The sequence below is a fragment of the Lycorma delicatula genome, chromosome 3 (assembly GCF_047948215.1).
Source record: "Lycorma delicatula isolate Av1 chromosome 3, ASM4794821v1, whole genome shotgun sequence".
Classification (NCBI taxonomy): domain Eukaryota; kingdom Metazoa; phylum Arthropoda; class Insecta; order Hemiptera; family Fulgoridae; genus Lycorma; species Lycorma delicatula.
The window spans coordinates 184,113,618-184,141,393 of record NC_134457.1 but is presented as its reverse complement, the minus strand read 5'-3'; the positions used below and the strand labels follow the sequence as shown (position 1 = coordinate 184,141,393).

General features: G+C 30.7%; 1 protein-coding gene across 1 annotated transcript in view; it reads left to right on the top strand.

Moving 5' to 3' along the window:
* The first annotated feature begins 219 nt into the window (after positions 1 to 219).
* LOC142321049 (uncharacterized) overlaps positions 220 to 27,776 on the top strand; it is a 131,728-nt gene continuing 104,171 nt past the window's right edge. Inside the window, exon 1 of the mRNA XM_075359057.1 lies at positions 220 to 861. Within this exon, the coding sequence (XP_075215172.1) occupies positions 601 to 861 (261 nt within the window). The 5' untranslated portion in view covers positions 220 to 600. The remainder of the gene's footprint in view (positions 862 to 27,776) is intronic.

Genomic DNA, 27,776 nt, shown 5'->3' with positions numbered 1-27,776 from the left:
CGTAAATTGTTGTAAAGTTATTTTTCATTTGAATAAATATCAGTCAATTTATTAAATCGATAAAATTGTTTCAAGTTAAAAAATAAATTATTCGGGAAAACGTGAATAATTTTAGATGAAATTTCAATAGAAAGGGAATTTTAATAACGAAAAGGGAAATTCATGTAGTTTAGGGCGTGGGGCGAGGTTAGTGCACACTGCATCTAGCGGTAGGGTTGGGTTGCTCCAGGAGCAGAGAACTATGCTGGATTTATTTTAACGGCTCATTCGTGCACCGAGACATGACATGGCCCATACTTAAGTGTAAACTTAGCCATAGTGTAGGTAACATACTACCTTATTTGGCACAGCATATTATATAACAGGTATTTTTATTAATATAATAATACTTAACAACATATCATTGGCAATATTAAACGATGTTTATGTTATGATATACTTTATAGTCGGTATTAATGTATCAGTGTTCTATTTTACATCGCGATAACTAATTGGCCTAAAATATAACACGTGTATACAGTGATTTATAAAATTTATTTTTAAATATTTCTTCGGAGTCGTAAACTTAAACAGTGAAGAAGCATACATATTTTAAGTATAATGAAAAAATTTAAAGGGCTTCGTAAAGACCAAATACGAGAAGCGAGTAGAAGGTTGGGTACAGTTCTTAAAAATTCTCAAAAATTAGGAGTATCTGAAGTCGATTTAGGTTCACTACCCGCAGTAGAAAAGCTTTGTTCGAGTCCTCGTCGAGGAAGCGGAATTTTTTTAACGGTTGGACTCTTGGTTACAGCACTTTTCTTACTTGCAATTTGTACTGATCTTCCTTCTTCGCTGACTTGTCACGGGAACTCATCTACGGTAAGTGCAATTTTTGAGGTTACAAACATATTTAAAATTGTAATGTTAGACCTAATATTAGCATTATAAAATGTTATGCAAATAAGCTTTGATTTAAAATATAAATTAACTATTTACAATATCAATATAACGGATAGTGGATTCGTTTTAACTAAATAAGACTATTTTATTTATTCCAATTTTTTTTACAAAATAAACGTACTTATTAAACGTACTTCACATTAAATAAGCATTCGAATCGAGAACATAAAGAATATTAATATCAATATATAATAAACTACTAATGTTGCAAGAACATGTGGAGTTAGGATTATCGAAGCAATACGTTCATATGAACAGTTATTTTAATTGACAGTTTGAGAATTTAATTTAATAGTACAAATATGTGATAAAATAACTTAGGTTACATTTAATAAATGTGACATGCTTTTTTTCTATATCGATTAACCTCGGTTGTTCAAAAAAGCAGACCAATTATTCTAATTTGGGAATTCTAAATTGTATATTTTAAAGAATATTAAATACAAAATTATCTAACAAACATTATAAGTAATTAAGAATTAACATTTTTCAAAAATATTAATGTTATTAAATTATTAAGAAAATGTTTTAATAAAGGTTAATTTTTAGAAAAATAAAACATTATATTTTATATACATATATTTGTACGAGCACCTAACTATGTGAATGCGTGCTCGTGCCCTTTTGGGTGAATTATGTAACTAAATCAGTTTATATTAATGGTGAGGGGAAATAAGCTAGCTCACTGTTGTATAACAGAAATTTTCTGTGATTATTTTTTGATGTTATATACTTTATTCTAAAGTAGAGGAATATGCACAACCTAAAAATTCTTTTTTTATCTTTTATTCCTGTCTAAGCTTAGTATTATAGATATAGTATAACTAATTATACTAGTGATGTAAAATATATGCTTACAAGAATGTTTATTTTACTACCTTTACTTTTCTGTCGTGTAGTAATAATAAATTTGATGTTTAAAAAGTAGTTAAATCACTATTTTTATCAGCAGGAATAATAAATTTCAGTATAAATCAATAAAAAGCAATAGTTCATTTTTTTATAGTAATATGCAGTAAGTTATTTAATCTATCATTTTATTGGAAAAATATACTTGTAAAAATATTAAAATATCATAATTTTGTGCTATTTTTGAAAACTCATTTGTGAAAAATATAGCAACTGTAGATATTAAGGAATTTCTAAAACGAATTAAAGTTTCAAATAATTTCACTATAACTATAAATCTTAAAAAATCAACGTTATCTAGATCCACTAACGAGAGAAAATATGATTTATAAGTAAGGAAATTTTAAGTTCAAAGATATTACCAGTTTTAAACACGCTAAGGATGGTTTGCGTTTTTTTTATGATAACGACACAGCAATTTTACAATATTTTCAGCAAGATAAATGAACAATAAGTAAATAAGATCTATTTGAACATTAAGTACTCACAGACCCAGCGGTTGGTGACTTAACGATAACAACGAAATGAAAGAAACGAAATAGAAGAGAGCACTCCGTACACTCAGACTATAACATCACCTAATTGAAACGATAAGGTAAACCAAGAATATTGTTCCAGTGAAAATCACTGATCTTGTTACCCAATAAATTGACCGCCAAATAATTCGGGTGCCGATCCAAACGATTTTAATAACGTAGGCTGATCAGAGAGATTTCCTGGCGAACAACTTAAGATCCTTATACGTAAGGCTGTTGCTTATGTACCAGAGTATGTGTAGCATTTTTCTCAGTTTTTTCTGCTTGCGTTCAAGTATGTTAAGAATAGTAATGCTGAAATATTTGTGTTAATGATTTTATTAAAAAATTTATTTGTATGAAATCGACCACTCGACTCTCATTTTATTTATAGTACTGTATTATGCTGATATTAATTAAATGTCAGTTTTAGTTAAAGATTTGAAATATGCAAAAGATAAATATTTGGTAACACTGGAATTATAAAAGATGCATTGTTTAGAGTTTGTTTTCCCATAGTCTATATCCTGTCACTCGTCAAAGTACTTTATTACAATTTTGCAAACAGCGAAAACAATGGAAGTACTGATGTTTGTTAACAATATGATTTCAAAAGTTTAGGAGAGATATTTTCTACCTTTAATTAAAATATGGGTAATCTGATATATATTCATGTATATTAAAAATTAATTTGTATATAATAAACGTTATAATTTATTATTTTGTAACTCTACGATATGAATCATGAATTGTGTGCATACTAATATTATGTTATTGTGAATAAAATTAAATAAGTTGATAAAAATTAAGGAAGAAAAAAATTTATACATTGTAGAATTCCATTACGTTTGAAGAACATTTATTTATAACGATATAAGTAAATTTTTCACAATAATTTTACAAAACTTTTAATATTTCGTCTAATACAATTTTTTTAAATATATTTGGTGAGGAATCCTAAAAAATATTTATACTTTCCTAAAAAAACTTCAAACATTCATTTCCACTAAATTAATTCAAACAAAAAAATCTCTTTCGGCCCGCTCGAAGGCGGAGGTAGATTTCACCGATGCTAAGTAGGGAATAACAAGATTTCCACGGTAAAGTTAAGAAAAACTTCAAATTTACTCAATACGACAATGGTTGTATGAAAAAACTTTCATATATTTAGCAATCCCCACCTTCCTACAATTCCAACAACATTTTGGTCATCCCTTGCCGTAAGGGTTGGTCATATAAAAAATTGTTTCAGAGAAACGTTTTAAGTAATGCTTTGAGAATTAAAGATCACTTTAAACCGATTCGATACTGTGCCTATTAAGGAGGTTAGATTTTTTTTTGTCGAATCCCCATTTTTTCAACTCCCTGGGCCAATGGTTGGTGATATAAAAAACTTTAGTTATATACGTTTTAGGCCCTTATCCAAAGAATAGTAGGAACCTTATACGAATTCGATATTTTACTTAATAAGAAAGTTATAGCGATATATTGTTTTTTTTTTGTTTTTTTTTTTTTTTAAAAAGGGCCCTCATTTCCACCCCCTTGGTCCGATTTTGCCCATTAACGAACTCGACCGAGGTTTTGGGTCGTTATATTTTATATACCAATTTGAAAGTGAACGGTGGTTTTGGGGTCTGGGAGATGTAAAATGCGAAGGTAAGTCAAAATTTTTCGGAAGTCGAATCATGGTATCTATTACAATAGGTAGCTTTCTTATGAAATCTACCTAAAACCAGGTAACTAAGCGTACACATACCACAAAACCTTCTGTAACATTTAAGTTATCATTATTCAGTCGGTAACAATTATCATGGTCAAACTAAATTATTTTACGTTTCTTTCATGGTTTATTTTAATTTTTTTAGAAACCTGTCGGGGATTGGAAAAATTATACACATACATATACCGTATATTAGATGTATGTACGACTATATCATATAGTCGTATATTAATTATATATCGTCATAATATATACAATTCAGAAGAATGTTTTTAAGATAAAATAATTTGTTTAAAAACAATCAAAACATATGTAAATTAATTTGAGTTATGCACCCGGTACTCTTTTTGTTATTGTAATATTTATGAATTTTTGTTGATTTTTCCCCCATATTCATTGAATTTGATACCTACGACCACACGAACACAAGACGCACTTTTCCCTCGCACATTGCAAGTAAAACAGAATAACCTACATCATTCAGTTGTGTCACCCATAACAACGTTTTTCAACAACGGTTTTATAGTGAACTGTTACACGACAACGAACGAAACATCACCTTAACTTCACAAAGAAATATACAATAGTAGAATATTAAGAAAATGCAAACTTTCACTTACCGTTTTGTAATCAGGTCATCCAAAAACAGACTTGTCATACGGAGTAAAATGATCTTATAAGTACTTTTAAAAATTATGCTATACATTTAACCTCACACGTTTAATATATTCTGCACACTTAACTAACTTAAACATTATTTCGAATAACCGAACAGTCATTATTATGCAGGCACATTAATTTTTGTACACAGAATAATGAGATATTAAAATAACGAATAGGTATATAATACCAAATCGCTATCATAATTGTAAGCTGTGCGGCCAACAACAATTTTACAAAATTAATTAACTACATTATTTAATATGATGATTTTAACTATAGTAAATCATAATTTTATATAAATCCGCGAGAAATAATACAAAAACATAGTGCGGGGTGCATGACAGAAAAGATCTCATGTTTATTCAACGGTTTAAGATTGTAATAAATATTTATATTTAATATATTTATATACTGTATATTTAATTCGCATATTTTTGTTAGTAAAAAAAATTATAGACTGTATAATTAAATAAAAAATTAAAACAGAAAACAATAACAAAACGTTATAGTGTATCTATACTTTGAATGTCTCTGACATAGAATGGGGAGACATGCGGAGAACAGCTTCAGTGGTAATTGAATGTACTGAGCCTAACCGATTGGCCATTAACATTATCTCTGTATATAACAACATTTTTCTTGCGATCTTAAACTATACAGTCAGATCGTAGATAGTATCTTAAATCGTTATCAGACATTTGAAATATTTTATCATAAAACAGAAATCAATCGGGAATGTATCTTGTAGAGTTATAATGGCATTTAATAATTGTATCTCAATGTATGTAATCAAAACAAGTCGAATAAGTTTTAAAGACTATAATTACCTCCAAATACTCTTCTACCTAAAAATAAATATGAAGATTTCTGTAACAACCATTAGTCAGCCTTTTTTTTTCCTGTTAAACCTTCGGAAATGACCATCAGGTATTTCTTCAGATGTTGAATGAGGATGATATTTATGAGTGTACGTGAACTGTAGTCTTGTACAGTCTCAGGTCGACCATTTCTGAGATGTGGTTAATTAAAATCCAACCACCAAAGAACACCGGTATCCACGATCTAGTATTCAAATCCGTGTAAAAGTAACTTCCTTTACTAGGATTTGATCGTTGGAACTTTCGGTTTAAATCAGCTGATTTGCGAAGTCGCGTTCACCACTAGACCAACCCGATGGTAGGGTGGTGGACAACCCGATTTACCTAAAAATAATGTCCTCGATTATAACTTGATTTTATGATATCACATCAAATGTTGAATATTACCTTACTAGAAAATATTAAATTTATTTATATCCGCTGTCCTACAGAGATAAGTAAACACATTATTCTCAATGAATACTTAACCTGAGAATAAATCACAATACCGATGCAAGCGTGATTTTTACGATTCCCATGTAAGTTATATGGAGTTCGTCTTTACTTACCGATAATTGGATTAACTATAATCTATTTAACAATACTTGTGCCGGTGAATGATTCATGGTCGAATAATTTTAAATGTATCTTTAAAAAATTGGCTGAAATAAGGTGATGTGTAAATCTGTTAATAAGAACAGTGCATAACTTTTCCTTCTACCGCTTCCATTATTCTTGCTCGTATCCCGTACCAGGTACTATATCGTACCTACATATTAATTATACTTCATAAATTCACTTGAGAAAATTTTCAGATCAACTGAAGCATATTTTATACGCTACGCATTGTTTAGCTCGTTGCAAGATACGATAGTTGTAAAAAATAAATATACCATTAACAGATCTTTTCTGTGAACTGGTAACATTTATAAAACGATATATAAAGTTTAAAAATACCTATTTAAATCTATTTAGCAGGCAGCCTGCTACTCTCCTATTTCGGTTTTGCTCTGTTTAGTAGTTTTTACTCCCACTTTAACTTCAATTTTATTTTTAATAACATTGTACGTAGTGCAGCAAAATGAACCGTACGTCGATAAATCGAAATTTATGTTGTGCTGCTAAAATGGTATTGTGATTAAATAATTTAAGAAAATGTAGAATTGACTATATAGATATTAGAATAGGGAGTTATTGATGTTGCATCGTAAAAAACACTAAATCTTTTTCCTAAGTAAATTTGTTATTTAAATGATTATCTAACAGTATTAAACTTGATAATAATAATAAAATTGAAATAAAATAAATTCTTAAATTAAAAAAGTTTCAGATCTCCGTGGCGGAGTGGTAGCGTCTCTGCCCTTCATCTGGAGGTTGAGTTCGAGTCTCGGTCAGACATGGTAATTTTTCCTACACAACAAAATAATTCGCTTCACTATCATTCTCAGCAACTGTTACAGAGTGCTAACCAGAATAAAATTTAATATAAAGATGTTACTTACTTTTAGTCGGTCTCTTATTTAAAGCAGTTGTAAATATCATTCATTATATCTATTCACTGTTCCGAGGGAATAGATTGTAGATATTTAATTGTGTCAAAAATGTAATCCTGTAATGCGAACTCGTGATGAATATTTTAATGCAGAATTCTGAGAATTGGAATTAAAAGTAATTACTGTTTTGAGGGAATGAAAATGCTCTCTATAAATACAAAAGAACCTCATAGTCTTTGCCCGCAAAATAATATCATAATATAACTTTAAAAATTAATCCTTCGAGACCAATTGTATGTACTTCTTTTTCCTGTTTAGCGTTCAGGAATTACCGTTCAAGTATTACTTCAGAGGATGATATGTACGAGTGTAAATGAAGTGTAGTCTTGTACAGTCTCAGTTCGACCATTCCTGAGATGTGTGGTTAATTGAAACCAAACCACCAACGAACATAGGTATTCACGATCTAGTATTCAAATCCGTATAAAAATAACTGCCTACTAGGACTTGAACGCTGAAACTCTCGACTTCCAGCTGATTTGGGAAGACGCGTTCACCACTAGACCAACCCGGTGGGTTCAACTGGATGTACTGCACCAAAGTGAAGTACGCTAAGCTACGATTGGTGTCCGCAGAGAAATAATTTCAATTTCTATCCCGATCACTAACAACTTCGCTAAATGAATTCAGGACCGATTTTCTAAATTTATATACCGAAACGTACCGGCAAAATAAGGCTTAAACGTTAATTTTTTCATTCAAAATTACACCGGATATCACTACCGTTGAACGAATCTAATGTTAAGGATTTACTTCCAATTAATTTAAGTAATTACTTACTTCGAAGTAAAACCATATTTAAATAAGTTCGGAAGTTCCTAATTTTGTTTAAAAATAGGAACAACGTACAACTGTATACGACCCAAAGAGAACGTGTAAAGTAGTGATTAAAATATAACGGAGGAAACGATAAAGGCCCTTCTAGCTGTTAGCTAGTCGGAAGACCCAATCAACTACTACATCCTGCAGATTAGTATCTGATGTTGGCATTATTGAATAGCTAATTAAGAAATACAGATCTTTCATAAATTATTCCTATCATTTTTTTGATATCTTGATCTCTGATCTATATTTTTTCTCAATTACTGCTGAAATGTTAGTTTATTTGCCACTCAAGTTAATGGTAATACTCTATTTTACTCATGAATATTTTTGTTATATTATAATAGAGGAAGAATTTTAGATATCAGGTAGGTTTTTTAAATGACCTACTTACAGTAGATAAAGTTAAATGGTTAACAGAAAAAACAATTGAGTATAAAAAAATTGTCACAAATCATACAAGAGAAAAAAGAAAACGTATAACAAATTAGCATTGGTCACGTATAAGAAACAAAGTCCAAACTACGAAACTTAAACAATTCATAAACAACAAAACAAAAAAATTCATACGACTAAATTAAAATAATTCATAAATAGTATCAGTAAAATTTCATTCACAAAAGGATGATATTCAACGCACAATAGCCATTTATAATATAAATATAAAATATTAGTTTTATTAGCTCTAGATCTACATATAATAGATCTATACATATAATAGCTCTAGATCCAGTACATCCAACATCTTCCTTCAGTCGTCTCACATCTTCACTATGATCCAAGATGTTAACAGCCAGGAGGTTTTCGTGCGCGTTATGGTTAAGAATATACTTTGAACTTAGCCGGTGAATTTCTTCACGAATAGATGGTTATCGTGGATCTCCTTGTTGCTGGCAAAATATGGCGCCTACGAAATGTTCCTCAGCACTCTGTTCTGGAACTTTTTGATGACGTCGATATTGCAATTGCTTACCGTACCCAAAGGTTTTATCCCATAGGCCAATATTGGCTTTAAAAATGTCTTGTACAAGAACAGCTTGTTATTTAACGATAACATGAACCCTAGATAATTAATTTGATTTTCATAGTCAATTAGAGTAACATGTTTTTTAGAAAAAAATCAATATTTTTATTTTACGAAATGATACTGTAGGGTTTAAATTATAATTGCACTGAATTATTTAGCAAATAATTATGATTTATCTTCGACAAGGACCTCACACAGAAAGTGATATTTATTGTACATTACTTCGTGTATATAATTTGGCATGCATTGCTATAGGCCAGTACAATAACGAATAGTTTTGTGATTTGTAGACTGTTTAATATTCAATAAACTTCTAAAACCTCGAATATATATTACTATATATTTATTTATAGTAATATATTTATTATTTTATTTATTTATTTTTTTTTTATAAAATTACTTTTGAAAAACTGTATGTGCTTTGTTGCGTTTTAACCTTTGCATAAGAAAGAACTTCTTGTTAATAATTTTAATTAAAACTGATCACGTTTATTAATTAACAACCTTCAAACGCATGAGGATATTTGCGTGACACTGTTTAAATGGAATTACATGAAAATATTGGTACTAATATACAAAATATTTAATCAAAGCAGTCAAGGAGCTTCTAATTACGATAAGCTGAACGAAACCGTGACTAAACTAATAATTAATTAAATCAGCTTTACTTTTTAACTACAACTTAGAATATAATTAATTTGGTTTTAAAATTTAATTAATTATACTTTGAAACTTTGTTGAAAATACAACAATGATTTAATATTTTATAAAGGAATATAAAACATATTCCTTTCTAAATTTTAGTTTGGAAACCTCAGTATTAAAATCCACTTAATTTTACAGAAAACGTAACAAGAAATACAACAAGCGCAAAATTATGAACATGTTTATTCATATCCAACTTATGTCCCGTTAAACTGTTGGAAATGGAGAACTAAGAAAGTAATGAAGGAATTGGAAATTTTCTTGTTTCAAAGGACTTTCCGATTTCTGAATTGGTCACCTGCATCAAGTATATTCTTTGAAACTTAAATTTCATATACGAATATTTGTTTAAATGGATATTATATTTGTTTAAATGTGCGTGCGCGCGCGAGCACACACACCTCTGTGTAATTATTTGAATCTTTACAGCTTGCAAGTTAGTTAAGAGGAAAAACTGACTACCCAAAATGGAAACATCGATTTAATCTTAAAAAACCTTTGAAATATTTCACTTTTAAAATAGAACATTATGGTTTACTCCATGATGTATTATTGTATTATTTTTTTGTTGTTGAGGTTTTAGGGGTATCGACTACTATGGTCATTAGCTCCTTTGTACAAGGAAAAAGGAAAAAAATTTCTTTCATTTCCAAATAAAAACACGAGCGACATAGTCAGTCTTGTGAATATAAAAAAAAACATCTAAAAGTCTTGTTGTATGATATTAAAACCCTAAATATAGACACGAAATATAAATATATGATAAGAGTGTCAAGAGCCCTTGACACACAAAAAACTAACACATTAAAATATTATTGTCACTTCACTTCAAAATACGTTAAAAACATTACACCACATATACAGTTTCTATTCATATATTTTCACAAATTATTAAAAACAAAAAATAAGATAATAAATCAATAATTATGTCATTCACACATAAATACTATCTTTTTAAAATTTATTGCATAGATTTACCCTTAGGCCATCCTTTCTTGTATTTTTTTCAATTTTCCGGAAGGCCTCGACGTCAAACTTCAGGGTTTCTGAGGTTTAGAGGATGGGCTACCCTGATCCTCCGCAGTACAACACAGAGAATCTCCTGTTGTAGGTAGATGACATCGGCTCCGATGCCGCGGTCGGAAGTATATCGCAGTTGAGACTCGATGCAATGACCGGTAGATCATAAGGGGCGGCAAAAATGCTTCTATGAAAAGGCTTCACAGGCCTTCTTGTCTTCGAAGGCTCTATCATTAGACGTTCAAACTTCTCTTTTTGTAATATTTTTTATTTCCGGTTTCGCTGTTGCCAGAATGGGCATTTTCTCCAACCTGCTCTGAGGAAATTGTAGAATAATTACATGAGCAAGGAGTTATTGCGTGTCGTCGACTAAATACAAAATATCTATGAATGTGGCTAAACCACAGAAGGTCCTTTACTTTTCACGCACAAGAGGTTCGTACTAAAGCTGAACAAGTGGTACAAAGTTTAAATAGACTACTAAGAACAACTACTAGACTGTGAGCCACAATTAAGAAACCGTAATCACGTGTGGTGAATTCTATATTATTATACGGTGCGACAGTGTGGCATTGGACTCTGAGAAGTGATAGGAGTAGGAGGTACTTAGAGAAAGCACAACGAAAAATAGAGTTACGAATAGCATGTGCCTATTTGTCGGTGTCAATTGAAGCATTGTTTTTATTTACTAGGTTATTACCTATACAGAAAATGGTTTGAGCTTGGGTAAAAATTGATGAAGGGATGAATAAAGGAGACGCGCAATGTGAGTTAACAGAAGAGTCACAGACAAGGTGAGTCACCTCATAAAAAGGCTAATGGACCCGGCGTTTAATAGCTGAGATCCGGCTGTGGATCAGGAGGAGATTTGGTGAGCTGAATTATTGATTCACCCAATTCCTGACCGGCCACAGCTCATTCCGAACCTACATTTTCGGAAGACACAAGGTTGATAATCCAGAGTGCCAATATTGTGGTCAGAAGGACACATCAGAACATGTCTTTTTCCATGCGGTAAATGGGAAAGAGAAAGAAGATGTATGGTGATTACTGGTCAGACAGACGTAGGCAATGTTATTAGAGTAACGCTAACAGACAGTGATAAATTGTCCACGGTGTTAAGCTTTGTATACAGAGTGCTGCATGAGAAGGTGTAGGATGCAAGGGGGTGAAAGACAGTCTCTCGTGGAGCTGCCGTTCGTCTGTGCTTACACAGATGGGCGGTAGTGTTGAAGCGGGGAAACGCTGGTAACCTCAGCAAGCGACGAGTAGTACCAGTATCTCAACCGAGGTGTCCAGTGATATAAAGTATGTGAGTATCAATTTCAAGGTGAGTATAATTACAGTTCTAGATCGTAATGCAGTAGCCAGAAAAGTGTAAATAGTTGTATGGGTGGGTAGGGAGGGGGTAGCCATCAGTGGAGCCGTCGTCTGTCCGTGCTTGCGCGGGTGGGCAGCGGTGGTGAAGCTGTGGGACTCCTGGTTCTCCATGCTTTGGCACCACCTGGGTTGTGCTATACTTAATTGCAAAACCGGCCCCGGGTGGAGAGGAACGGTGAAGTAGGAGTTTTAGTCGGTAGGGCGCTGAACACAAAGGCTGTTAATAACATCTAGCCGAACGTGTGCGAGTTTGATACTCCCCCATTAGTGTGGGGTACTTAAATGATATTTCTCCGCACCACCGATAAGGAAACAAAAAGTTTCCAGAAAAGATAAAGTTGGATTTCACACGTGGATGTACTTCCGTTTATCCTGACTCTTTTGTACTGCTTTGGATATCAGCGATTCGGACTCACAGCAGCACGTTGTACGAGGAAGCAAATCTGTATATGTGGTGACCGATTACACCCTGATGACCCGTGCAGGGATCCACCTGTATGTGTCAATTATCATGGGTACCACTCTGTGATCTAGGAACTGTCCGATCTACAAAAAGAAGTAGCTGCACAAGACTACACTGAAAGTCAGCTACCTTGAAGCTAGGAAAATTGTGCTTGGCAGAACGTCAAAGGCTGCGTCATACGCACAAGTTGCTGCAATTCCATTAAATCACAAGACTTAGTTTCTGAACTGGCGCCAGATTTAGTACGCGTGCTCGAAAGCATCATCAATGAAAAATTGAAGAGTGACCATTAAGACAAAGTAGTTTCAAATCGACACAGAAGAAAGTAGATCCTTCCAAACGTAAGAGTTCTGCACAACCTAACAATGAGCCATCAACCAGTCGCAAGAATAGCGATAATGAAGTTAGAAAAGAGAAGAATTATTATTATTTGACGGCTTGTTGATTACTGATGTTTTATATTAATTGTTACTATGATTAATTGTATCATCTATCTAAAAAATAGATGCTGCATTCGTATAATAATTACACGATACAATATCGTAAATCAATCTGACTAACCCCAGTTATAGCAACGTAAATTCCATTAGGCTAACAAAATTTACTGAAACCGCATAAAATTATAACGAATTTATTGCAGTTGCATCTGTAAGAAAGGATTAAGAAATATGCTTAAATATAAATGTTTACATATAAACAAATGAATATATAAAACGTCTATACATATATAAACGATTATATTAAAATCTAACACCACTGCAATAATTCATTAAACAACTAAGTACATAATTCAACAAACGACATATATTATGGATCACTATTACTCTATCTGCAACTGCCATTCAATCCATAACTTTTCATTATAACCGGTTACTTAATAAATTTGCTTAAAAATAAAGCTCGCTTTCTCAGAAAGAGACGTCTTTCTGCTGCAAATGTCTGTTTTGATATGTAATACCATAATAAATTATTCGTAAACCAATAATGTCTTTATTTCCTGAAAATTTTGCGTTTTTTAACCTGAGGATTTTTAATTGTATTTACACTAAAACAAGGATTTCTTTGATATATATATGATATTATTTTTTATTTCGAAATTTTGATTTGATACTGCTTCATTAATCAGCTTTTACTAAAATAATAAACAGTTTTTATACTTGTCCTAGCATGCATAAAAACATGCATAAACACAAATATTTCCTTTTAGGTAGATTTCATAAGAATGCTACCTATTGTAATGGTGGGTACCATGATTCAACTTCCGGAAAATTTCAACATATCTTCGCGTTTCACATCCCCCAGACCCCAAAACCACCGTTAGTTCAAAAGTTTATATATATATATATATTTCACTTTCTTGACACGATAACTGTTGTAATTTTGCGCCAATCACTTTCAAACTGATACATAAAATATAACTACCCAAAATCTCTGCGAGTTCGTTAATGAGCAAAATCGGACCATGGGTTTGGAAATGAAAGAGCTTTTTCGAAATAACAAAATATCGCTATAACTTTCAAATAAAGTGAAATATCGAATTCGTTTAAAGTTCCTACTATTTCTTAGATAAGGGCCTAAAACTTATCTAAGTAAGGTTTTTTGATATCACCAACCATTTGCTCAGGGGGTGGAAATAATTGGGTTTCGAAGACAAAAAAATCATACCTCCCTTATTAGAAACAGCATCGAATAGGTTTAAAGTGGTCATTATCCTCTAAACATTACCTAAAACTTTGGTTTGAAACAATGTTTGATATGACCAACCCTTACGGCAAGGGATGACCAAAATGTTGTTGGAATTGTAAGAAGATGGGGCTTGTCGTATGCTAAACATGTGAAACATTTTTCATATGCAACCATTGTCGTATTGAGTAAATTTTAACTTTAAGGGGAAAATCTTTTTTACTCCTACTTAGCACCGGTGAAATTTACCTCCGCCTTCCGTCGGGCCGAAAGGGATTTTTTTAAAAATAAAATATAAAAAATCCCAAAATTTTATTACAATTTACCAAATGTCAACATTCCCGTTTTAGAAAAGGAATAAGTCACTTTGATTTCAAGTAATGGAAATAAATTATGAATTTTTATATGTAGGAGTAAATTTACGTAAAAAAGAAGAAATCTATTTGGAGGTTACTCAAATATTAGAAGACATTGTGAATGACAACTAATGAAAAATATATAAGTTTTTTTTTAATACGGAAGGAATAATAGGACATATTTTTTTCTTCATTCGGCAAGCTTTAAAATAAAAAAGTTGAATGTAAAATAACGAGACAAATTAAATAAAAAATGTGGTAAATTATATGTATTAAAAAAATTAGATTAAAGGTAGTATATCTACATTTTTACGTAAAGCTTTTTTATACATATATAAAATAAACCTTTTACGTTATACACAGATTTTATACCTTTTTGATTTTGCAAAGGTGTAGTAAATGGTTTAAAAAGGGTTTTATAAAAGTTTTCATTTTATAACTCGCATAAAAATGCCATAAAATTGTAATTATGTTAAAGTATTCATAAAATTAACACGTTTTTATATTACTTTCATGAGGTACAGTATGTTTTTCTATGGCGGAGTTAATATAAAATTACCTTTTATATACAGTTTAATTTACTGTACAAATCTACAAAATATTCTCTTCATTTATAATCTACCCAGTATGTCACTCTTTTTCTTGTTTTGATTTTAGAATGAAGTCAATTTTCTTTACTTCATAAGAACGTTTTACAAATAATAAAACAGTTATTAGATTAGTATAAATACTTCTATGACAAGTTTTGTTTCGCTGTTACTTGTCATCTCAGAATGGAACTTAATTTCAATATAATTACCCAACCCTAACAGAGAAACCTAAGGTGTCTGCCGTCAACTTTGAAAGCCTTTTGTATAACGTCCAGTTTTTTCATTTCTGTAATCTATTTTTTAAATGAAAAGGTGGGAAAAGTATTTTAATCGATCTGCATATCTTAATTTATATATAAAGTTAAAAAATCTTTTTCATGTTTTCAGCCAATTTTTCTTAGGAACTGCATGTTATTTTTTATTGCTTTTTCATAATTATTCATATATTTACTGTTTTAACCAGTTTCATATAAGAAATAATTTTTCAATTCCACTGAAATGTACTTTTTTATTTACGATCATGACTTGTGATTAAATGCATCGATTTTAAGAAGTTTCTACATTGATAGCGTAGTAAGTACCTTCAAGATAACTTCAGTAGAATTTTTTAACCTGTCAGAATATAATCGTAGATGAAGTGTTTTTTGTTCCTTTGTCGATAAATGGACAAAGAAACAAAATAAAATGACATTATTTTATATAGTTTGATATTAAAAATATTATCACATAAATTTCTGGGATAATTAACGTAAAATAGTACGTAACCTTAAACAAATAATAATAACCTTTTCCCCTCACGCTTAATAGCACTTTAATTTTCCCTAAGTAACTTTTCTTATCTTTATTAAACACACTTGTTTGTTGAGACTACTACTTGTTTTGTAGATCAACCAGTATTTTAATTTTAGAAAAAGGAAGTTTAACTTGAAACAAAAAGTTCGAAAAGTGTCCTAAAAAAGAAATATAATATTTGTTTTACATTAAAAAGTCTGAAATCAACGCCAAATTATGAATCCGTAATTTTTAAGTAGTTTATAGTTTGATTTAGACTACAAAACTCTTAAAAATAAAAGATAATTTATTGAAAAGTATTATTTTCACCTTTTTATTGCTAAGTACTTTTCATTTTTTAAGATTTGTTTATTTTTCAATTTTAATTTTATCATAAAGAATCTCCTAAATTTGTAAGTACAGAAAATTCATTTATAATGTGATAGTGTTTCAGATACATCATATTCATTAAAGGCAGTATAAATATTATAGTTGTAAAAAAAAATATATTATCTTTATTTGTACCGAAAAATATTAAAGATAACAGACAAATATACTCCCACATCACACTACTTTCCTACATATTAAATGATGTATAATTCTCTTACGAAATATAACACACATTCTGTCTTTTACGCTTGATATTCCCGCTTTTTCTAGACTTAGGCGTGAGGAAATTTTCAGGATTTTAATGATGAATGTCCTTTCTAACGCCAATATATTATTATGATGTCAGCCACGTATAATATAAATAAACGGCCACTGGTCACCTAATAATCATGCTATTTATAATTCCTACTTGTTTTATGGTAATCGATATACTTATACGGCTAATATCTGTAAGGCTTTTATTTCTTATAAATATTCCTAAATTTGGATATTTGTTTTTAATTTCATTACCCTTTAATTATGATTTTTTCTGTACTAGTATATTTTTATTTTCGTCGGATATTTATTAAACGATCCAGAAAAATTATAATGTTTCCATAATCATTAGAAATAAAAATACATAATTATTTATTACGGAAGTATAAAAAAAAAAAAAAATAGAAAATGTTTTGAGTTGAATGAAAATATCTCTATCATATTTAACATTTGAATTGATTAATTTAAAATTACAATCATTATAATAGAAATTAAAATAATATATATATATACATATATATTTAATAGTAAAGTTTTATTGAAAAATAGCCTTAAAAGCAATTTTAAAGAATTTTCATCGTGTAATTATTTTAATGAGATTGTCTCTCAAAAGGAGCTTTTTCACATTATATGGGTTGATAGCAATAGCCTATTAAAAACTACGGAGTTTTGCAGGGAGTGTTCAGTAACCGTGAAATTACAAGGACTTCCGCTAATAATTATCATTATTGGTTTGAACTTTGGTCCGAATAATCATTTAAGTTAAATATAATTACGTCATTGAATGATAATTCTAATGATACAATTTTTTTCAAAATTATTATTGTTATTTTTTTAAATTTCAATTATTTCAGAAAAAAATTCCATCATTTTTCTTTTATTTATCAACAATAAAATTTGCTTAAGATTTCTTTATACTATTCTAAGTATCAAAAGAAAAAGATAAAAAATCCTGCTATTAATTCATTTCAGATAAACTTTTATACTTAATACTTTGTACTGTAGAAGGCTTTATGCCATCTTGGGGCTAAAAAAAATAATAAAATATAGACTTTTTTTAGAAAGTAAGAGCTCAGCGTACACATCGATCTTCGATAATAGAGAAGAGTACTTCAGCTTTAGTTTTAAGAATATCCACTTATATGAGAATTCATAGATATAAGAAAAAAAAATATATAAAAAGATCTACTGGATTTATTCTTTTTTATATTGCAGTAAAACACTTATCATAAAAACGTATAAGACAATATAAAAAAATATTTTTTTTAAAACAACACGTTTCTGAATTCTTGTATCGTAGTATGAGGTTAAAGTATTAAACAAAAACGTTGAAGTATTATACAAATAATATTTGTTTCTTTTGATATTTTATAATTATTTAAATAATTTATTAAATAAGGGCTTGTGACACGAGTGGTAGCTTCTCAGCCTTTCATCCGGAGGTCCCGGGTTCGAATCCCGGTCAGGCATGACATTTTCACACGCTAAAAATCATTCATCTCATCCTCTGAAGCAATACCTAACAGTAACCACACACCTTAGGAATGGTCGCCCTGAGATGACACAAGACTACACTTTATTTATATTCATACATATCATCCTCATTCATCCTCTCAAGTAATACCTTACGTGGTTCCGGAGGCTAAACAGAAAAGTAAGAAATAAGGGTTTGTAAACAAAATTACGCACTTTTTTAACAACAGAAGTTTTAGGATTATGATCTAATTTACTGTATTTAACTAACTGCTTTGTACAGAATGTTCCACGAAGAACTTTCAAGATATGTTCTACCGGTGAAAATCACAAAAAAAGTTCGTATAAACACAGGTCTAGCAAAGCTTTGTTTTCGAGTCACGACTAGCGAAAAATTTCCCCCTGATTTCATCTCTTCTAATTAAAAGAAGTTCTACTGTAATTTTAGGGGCTGAAATTAAGGAGTTAAGTTGGTAAATAGAATAAACCAGGTCCCAGAACTTAACTCTAGTAATTTTTGAGATACCCGACGTAAAACACAAAATTCGGAGTCGAAAAAAAGTTGTTTTAGGTTTGTAATAGAACAACTTGGTTAAATGGCTAACAAATGCCGAAAATTTTGAAACAAAACTTGTAGAGAATTTAATTCTGAGAAAAAAAATGTAAATCAGCCTTAAAAAAACTTTTAAAAATCGGTTTTTGTTGAAGCAAAATTAAATTGAGGCAAAAACCTGTTTTTGCTTCAAATTACATAAATTTTTTTTCTTAATTTGGATTCCAAAAATTACATAAGGGCTTCGTTTTATTAGAAAAGTCGAAATCCAGGTGAAATTTTTTCGAGTCGTAACTGCAAAACAAAACGTTTCCAGACCTATATTTATATGAACGGTTTTCATTATTCTCACCAGTACAACATGTCCTGAAAGTTTCTCCGTTTCTGTGTGGGAAAATCTGTAAATATTTTTTTATGCTCATCCATATCTCTTGTTTATACGACAAATAATTCAAAAAAGAAGTTTAGAAAAATTTGGTAAAGATTACGGAACCGACCAACAGAGCTGTTTTAAATCAGTGTAGCGATAGACTAAGAAAAACATTAAAAATATTATTAAAGTCATACTCCACAATAAACTAAAAAAAGGTTTTTACTGACTAGTCGGAGCACTCTGGAGATTGAGTAAGCATGTACTGAGTCATATTGGTCATTGTTCTCTTGTTTCTACTACCAACCGGACCTCTTAAATTATTTTATTTTTTTTTTAAGAGGTGAAGGAACCCCACTTACGGGCGCCTAGGCAGTATCGGTATTTTTTTTTTTAAGAGGTGAAGGAACCCCACTTACGGGCGCCTAGGCAGTATCGGGCTCGCTAACAGGTTTTTGTTTACCCCCGGGACCACCGTTAGGTATTGCTTCAGAAGATGAGAAGAATGATTCGTTGCGTGTGTGAAAATGCCATGCCTGATCGGGATTCGAACCCGGGACCTCCGGATGAAAGGCCGAGACGCTACCACTTGCGCCACAGAGGCATCCAATTCTAAGTTATATGAATCTAATCACACTTTACAGTCTGATCTATAAGTTTCCTTTGTAGAAGATGCTCTAAAATAATTACTCAAGATTCTATTTTAAACTATCTGTTCATAAGAGACAAATGAATGAATGATTACGAGGTTAACAAGAAAATGAAGCAGAGATGATCACCTCTCCACTGTTTTTTTTTTTTTTTTTTTTTTTTTGTCTTCAGTCATTTGACTGGTTTGATGCAGCTCTCCAAGATTCCCTATCTAGTGCTAGTCGTTTCATTTCAGTATACCCTCTACATCCTACATCCCCAACAATTTGTTTTACATACTCCAAACGTGGCCTGCCTACACAATTTTTCCCTTCTACCTGTCCTTCCAATATTAAGGCGACTATTCCACGATGCCTTAGTATGTGGCCTATAAGTCTGTCTCTTCTTTTAACTATATTTTTCCAAATGCTTCTTTCTTCATCTATTTGCCGCAATACCTCTTCATTTGTCACTTTATCCACCCATCTGATTTTTAACATTCTCCTATAGCACCACATTTCAAAAGCTTCTAATCTTTTCTTCTCAGATACTCCGATTGTCCAAGTTTCACTTCCATATAAAGCGACACTCCAAACATACACTTTCAAAAATCTTTTCCTGACATTTAAATTCATTTTTGATGTAAACAAATTATATTTCTTACTGAAGGCTCGTTTAGCTTGTGCTATTCGGCATTTTATATCGCTCCTGCTTCGTCCATCTTTAGTAATTTTACTTCCCAAATAACAAAATTCTTCTACCTCCATAATCTTTTCTCCTCCTATTTTCACATTCAGCGGTCCATCTTTGTTATTTCTACTACATTTCATTACTTTTGTTTTGTTCTTGTTTATTTTCATGCGATAGTTCTTGCGTAGGACTTCATCTATGCCGTTCATTGTTTCTTCTAAATCCTTTTTACTCTCGGCTAGAATTACTATATCATCAGCAAATCGTAGCATCTTTATCTTTTCACCTTGTACTGTTACTCCGAATCTAAATTGTTCTTTAACATCATTAACTGCTAGTTCCATGTAAAGATTAAAAAGTAACGGAGATAGGGAACATCCTTGTCGGACTCCCTTTCTTATTAGGGCTTCTTTCTTATGTTCTTCAATTGTTATTGTTGCTGTTTGGTTCCTGTACATGTTAGCAATTGTTCTTCTATCTCTGTATTTGAACCCTAATTTTTTTAAAATGCTGAACATTTTATTCCAGTCTACGTTATCAAAAGCCTTTTCTAGGTCTATAAACGCCAAGTATGTTGGTTTGTTTTTCTTTAATCTTCCTTCTACTATTAATCTGAGGCCTAAAATTGCTTCCCTTGTCCCTATACTTTTCCTGAAACCAAATTGGTCTTCTCCTAACACTTCTTCCACTCTCCTCTCAATTCTTCTGTATAAAATTCTAGTTAAGATTTTTGATGCATGACTAGTTAAACTAATTGTTCTATATTCTTCACATTTATCTGCCCCTGCTTTCTTTGGTATCATGACTATAACACTTTTTTTGAAGTCTGACGGAAATTCCCCTTTTTCATAAATATTACACACCAGTTTGTATAATCTATCAATCGCTTCCTCACCTGCACTGCGCAGTAATTCTACAGGTATTCCGTCTATTCCAGGAGCCTTTCTGCCATTTAAATCTTTTAATGCTCTCTTAAATTCAGATCTCAGTATTGTTTCTCCCATTTCATCCTCCTCAACTTCCTCTTCTTCCTCTATAAAACCATTTTCTAATTCATTTCCTCCGTATAACTCTTCAATATATTCCACCCATCTATCGACTTTACCTTTCGTATTATATATTGGTGTACCATCTTTGTTTAACACATTATTAGATTTTAATTTATGTACCCCAAAATTTTCCTTAACTTTCCTGTATGCTCCGTCTATTTTACCAATGTTCATTTCTCTTTCCACTTCTGAACACTTTTCTTTAATCCATTCTTCTTTCTCCAGTTTGCACTTCCTGTTTATAACATTTCTTAATTTCCGATAGTTCCTTTTACTTTCTTCATCACTAGCATTCTTATATTTTCTACGTTCATCCATCAGCTGCAATATATCGTCTGAAACCCAAGGTTTTCTACCGGTTCTCTTTATTCCGCCTAAGTTTGCTTCTGCTGATTTAAGAATTTCCTTTTTAACATTCTCCCATTCTTCTTCTACATTTTCTACCTTATCTTTTTTACTCAGACCTCTTGCGATGTCCTCCTCAAAAATCTTCTTTACCTCCTCTTCCTCAAGCTTCTCTAAATTCCACCGATTCATCTGACACCTTTTCTTCAGGTTTTTAAACCCCAATCTACATTTCATTATCACCAAATTATGGTCGCTATCAATGTCTGCTCCAGGGTAAGTTTTGCAGTCAACGAGTTGATTTCTAAATCTTTGCTTAACCATGATATAATCTATCTGATACCTTCCAGTATCGCCTGGCTTTTTCCAAGTGTATATTCTTCTATTATGATTTTTAAATTGGGTGTTGGCAATTACTAAATTATACTTCGTGCAAAATTCTATAAGTCGGTCCCCTCTTTCATTCCTTTTGCCCAGCCCGTATTCACCCACTATATTTCCTTCCTTGCCTTTTCCAATGCTTGCATTCCAATCTCCAACTATTATTAAATTTTCATCTCCTTTTACGTGTTTAATTGCTTCATCAATCTCTTCGTATACACACTCTACCTCATCATCATCATGGGCGCTTGTAGGCATATAGACGTTAACAATCGTTGTCGGTTTAGGTTTTGATTTTATCCTTATTACAATGATTCTATCGCTATGCGTTTTGAAATACTCCACTCTCCTCCCTATCTTCTTGTTCATCACGAAACCTACTCCTGCCTGCCCATTATTTGACGCTGAGTTAATTACTCTAAAATCACCTGACCAAAAGTCGCCTTCCTCTTCCCACCGAACCTCACTAATTCCTACTATATCCACATTTGTCCTACCCATTTCCCTTTTTAAATTTTCTAGCCTACCAACCTTTTTCAAGCTTCTAACATTCCACGCTCCGACTCGTAGAATGTTATTTTTTAATTTTCTGGTGACCCCTTCCTTAGTAGTCCCCACCCGGAGATCCGAACGGGGGACTATTTTACCTCCGGAATATTTTACCAAGGAAGGCGCCTCCATTCTTGCTATGTGAAAATGCAGAGAGCCACATTTTCTTGGAAAAAAAGCAGCTGTAGTTTTCCATTGCTTTCAGCTGCGCAGTACTCAGAAGACTGAGTGATGTTGATACGGCCGTTTAAGTCGTCCTGACTCACGCCCCTAACAACTACTGAAAGAGCTGCTGCCCTCTTTCAGGAATCATTCCTTAGTCTGGCTCTCAAAAGATACCTCTCCGATATGGTTGCACCTTCGGTCCAGCTACTCTGTATCCCTGAGCACTCAATCCCCCTCACCAACGGCAAGGTCTCATGATTCATAGAGGAGGCTCTCCACTGATAGCTTGAAAATTCTTACACTCCTAAATACCTTTCTAATTTAATAATTTTTTTCAAAATAATGCCAATTTTATTATAATTGTAACCTGGAAAAAAAAAATGAATTGTTTTATTTTCATGCCATTTTACGGTTGCATTTTATAATTTTGTTACATTAATAGTGCTGCATTGTTAATAGAAATTAAAATAATAGTAAATAAGTTATTTTAATCGCTGTTTTTTATTTATACTTTAACATAGTAAAGCAGCAATAGAACCCTAAAAACTAGACTTTTTAAAGATATCTTTGAATTCTTTTTGGTGAGTTTACTGCATTATTTGAAATGTTATACTAAACTCGTTTTTATCATGTATTTTTGAGTTTATTTTACATGTTTTTAATATATTGAAAATACACCGGAGAAAATAGAAATAAAACTATTCCTTAATCTGTAAAATAGGATTTTATGAAATGTCTGATGTATTCATACATCTTTTGTCTGTTACAAAAATATTATCATATTTATCAAAGCAATGTATTCAGTCATTTTATCTTAATTTAATTCCTTTTGAATTATTACCTAAAACATCACTTCCAAATTGTTTAATACAAATACTTCTTATCATTTTTTTTTTATATTGCTTAATCATTATTCTCATTAACATTTGCAAATTGAAATTTTATAAAAAATTTATGGGATATAATATTTAAATCGGCTGTGTTTTCAAGCTGATTTGTGTAAAACTTTAATGGATAACAAAAAGCACACACACATTTCAAAACTTATATGGGACTGGTGATGAATATTTTCTTAGATCTTAGATTAGTATCGATAAAAATGTTATGATCAAAACTTATGGTAGTATAATTTCTTTCACCAAAAAAGGGCAAACAATTATTAAGAGCACATTAAATGGAAATAATTTTTTTTTAACAAATTATTATAAATATTAAAATTAATTTCATTAAAATTCCTAAAAACAAGACAGATTTTCTCCTAATGAGTGTTGATTTTGCATAATACTCTTACTACAGAAAGTACAAGTTAAATTATACAAGATTGTAGTTTATTATAACACATTCCTAGTTATTTTATGATTCAAAAAGAAACTAACATGTCTATTCAACTGGAAATAAAATAATAATTTCCCACTTTACTAAAGAAAGGGTTGATCTTTTTTTCCCCGCTTACATTGTTAATGCTATGACACATATAAACCACAGTTGAAGAGGGGGTACTATTTACTATTACCTATCCTTGAGGTTAACGTTGTTCATTACACAATCCATCCTATGGTTCAAAAGAAAATATTGCCAATTTTTTAGCGCTAAATATCACATGATTATCGATGGGTTTGTCATAATAAATATAACAGGTAAAGTCGATTTTATGAAGACAATTATAAATCACATCACTCCTCTCTTTTCCAAGTAATCCTGGTGTAAGATGTTAGCTTTTTGAACATCAGATCGTCCACAATATTATATTTTATGGTGTCTAATTTAACAGACACTCACCGGTTTTGTTATTTATTATAACAGCATCCCAGTTATAATAAAGATATTTTACGATTTCGAAAGAAACTAAAATTTTTCTCAAATTGAAATAAGTTAAAACAAATATTTTAAAAGTTGATTGACCTTAAAAATATAAAGCTTTGCTTCATAAAATATGTTTTAGGAATACATAAAATTATAGAAAATTTTTTGAGTAGAAATTTTAGTTACTAAATTTAGAAATTTATAAGAAAGACATACAGTTTAGTAGTTAGGAATTAAATACATTACTGGATTCAGGAGAACCGAATCTATCTCTAATAATTTATTGTAAAATACAGTATATTTAAGTGATATATATATATATATATCACTTTCATACTCTTTTTTCTCTTGCTTGAAAAATAATTTCCTCCTCTAAAAGCGTTCAGTTGGGAATTACTGTTCTCCACCACGAAAAATAGGTAACGCTCTGCTATACATTTAAAATACATCACTAAGTACTCTTTTATAAGCTCTCTCGCTGATTGATTAAACAAAAATTAAAGGGTAATATTTTTTTTTTTATGTCATCAAGAAAATTAAGGATATTCTTTTTAAATTTTTATATTAAATGAAATCATTGCCTTAAGCTGAACAGCAAAAAAAAAAAAGAGTAATATAAAGATTTAGACCACTCGGTGATATATTACACTTTTTAAATGTTAAACCAAGTAGTTATGAAAAACATAATTTTATAGTTGAGTTAATTCTAATTTGAGATCATTGTAGCATGAATAATTAAGCATTAAAAAAGAGAAGGTGATTTATGTAGCAAAATATTTGTTCTCACACACATTTAAACTTTAATGTAAATGAATAAAGGTAAAAAAAAGGTACATCTTAAAATTATATTCTCATGCTTACTCAAATAAATTTCACATTAAAATTAAACAATAGAATTTAGGCGCCTTCCGTTCACTTACTTTCAGTTCACTTATTGCCTATGGGCTGACATTGTAATTTTGGTTTAATTTAATAATTTTATAAAATGTAAAATTAATTAAACGAATGTATAATACCAATTTAATATAATATACATCTTATGTGATTTATGAATGGTCATTTTGATACTATACTGTACTTGTATGTTAAATAAAGTTAAATAAATTTATCCCCTTACATTTTTATTATAAAGTGTAATACCTAATAATTCTATTAATACCAATAGTTTTTAGGTAATTGTTTAAAAAAATAGTATTTGATTTTAATTTTAAATAATTTCTTTATCATAACACACTTTCGGAAAAAAAATTATAAAACATTATAAAAATTTGTTTAATAACACCGGTTTATTTTTATTAATTTTTTCAATATTTGATATTTAATGGAAAAAACCACCAGAGCTACGATCAGTTCCATGTATCTCTCTTATAATCAAGAGCGTTTTAAGGTTTACTCGGAATTAATATTTTCTTTATCAAAGATATTGTGTTGCCATGGGAATCCTCCCACGGGAAAATTGGCCAAGAAGTGGTTCTCTGCCGATTGCGGATAGGACATACAAGTGCTACTCACGGGTACCTGATGTCAACAGAAAATGCACCGATATGCGTACAATGCAAGTACCGCTTGACAGTGTGCTACATCCATGTGGATTGCATACATTATGGGGCCTTGCGTCGTAAATTTAAATTGCCCAGGAATATTCGTCAAATCCTGGGCAATAATAAAGAAGTTTTGGACCGGGTTTTTTATATTTCTCCGAAGTATTAGTATTTTACATACTTTTTAATGGTGTTCTTAAAATTTTCTTTTTTGTACGGTAGTTGTGTATTTTTGTATTTAATATTTCAGTTAAGTTTTTTATTTTGTGTTTGTTTTTAGTGTTTTAGTTGAATTTTAAATTTCTACTTTAAGTTTCTATTTTTTTGTTTTCTTATTTTGTTTAAATTTTGTTGTTGTTGTCTTATTAGATTTTATATATCATATTTTTGTTTTCCGGGCGATGATAAAGAAACTGTTTTTCGCCCCCCTCCCCCCAAAAAAAAACATTTTTAGACGAAACATGTACTTCCTTTGAATAAACAATATTTTTCAATATACTGAAACGGTATAAACGATTTTTATTACCTTCATAACATTAAATTTATATGTTCGTGCTACGTTTTTATCACCACGTACCAGTAGATCAACTCTCTTAGTCAGTAGACCAAGTCCTGGTTGTCTAACAGAAGACAATATTGGTTTAATGACATTTAATTGCCCAAAAAAGTTAGAAAAATCCTTTTACACACATAAGTACGACTAAATAGTTTCAGCGGTATTATTTTAATCATTTCTTTAAATGATTAACTTTATTGAAAATTAGACTTTATTGAAAAGTATTATTTTCTGTAAAAAGGTACGAGTATATAAGATTTGTTCAAATTTATAACATAAGCATTAATTTACTTCCATGTTTGAAGTAATGGAAGTATTGTGATCGCAAACAGTTTTGGTTTTCAGATTTCAACGGAAATATCCATTTTGACCATCCCTAAATCCATTTTGACTAGTTTCGGCGTGACGTCTGTACGTATTTATGTATCTCTCGTAACTCAAAAATGATTAGCCGTTGGATGTTGAAATTTTGGATTTAGGAGACTGTTGTAATATCTAGTTATGCACCTCCCCTTTTGATTGCAATTGACTGAACCAAAAAACCAAAATCCCCCAAAAATTTGAATTTTGGACTTTTTCTTGAATTTTGAACTGCAAAAGCTCTCGAGCTTTTCAACGATATATCATAAGTGGTACTTATTTTCACTGGTTCCAGAGTTATAGCCAAATAAAATTTTAATTAATAGAATATTTGGATCTTACAAGGGGAAGGCAAATCGGTTTGAATCAGACAGATTTTTTTTTGGTTAAAATATACTGATTTATTAATAATTATTAACCTCTAATTGTAGAAAAAAATTTTACGATAAATAATAATGCAATAAGAACAATAAAAAAAGTATGAAAAAATATCAGATGTTATTATTGAAATAAAATTTTATGTACTTTTCATTTAAAAAAAATGTGTCTAAGTAATTTTTCAGGCGTACAAGGAACTCATGTGTTGTCCACATTTATTTTTTTTATTTATATCTTTTTAAATTAAAATGAAAATATGTTAAAAAATTGTATACATTAATAAAATTTTCTGAAAAATATACATTTTTTTTA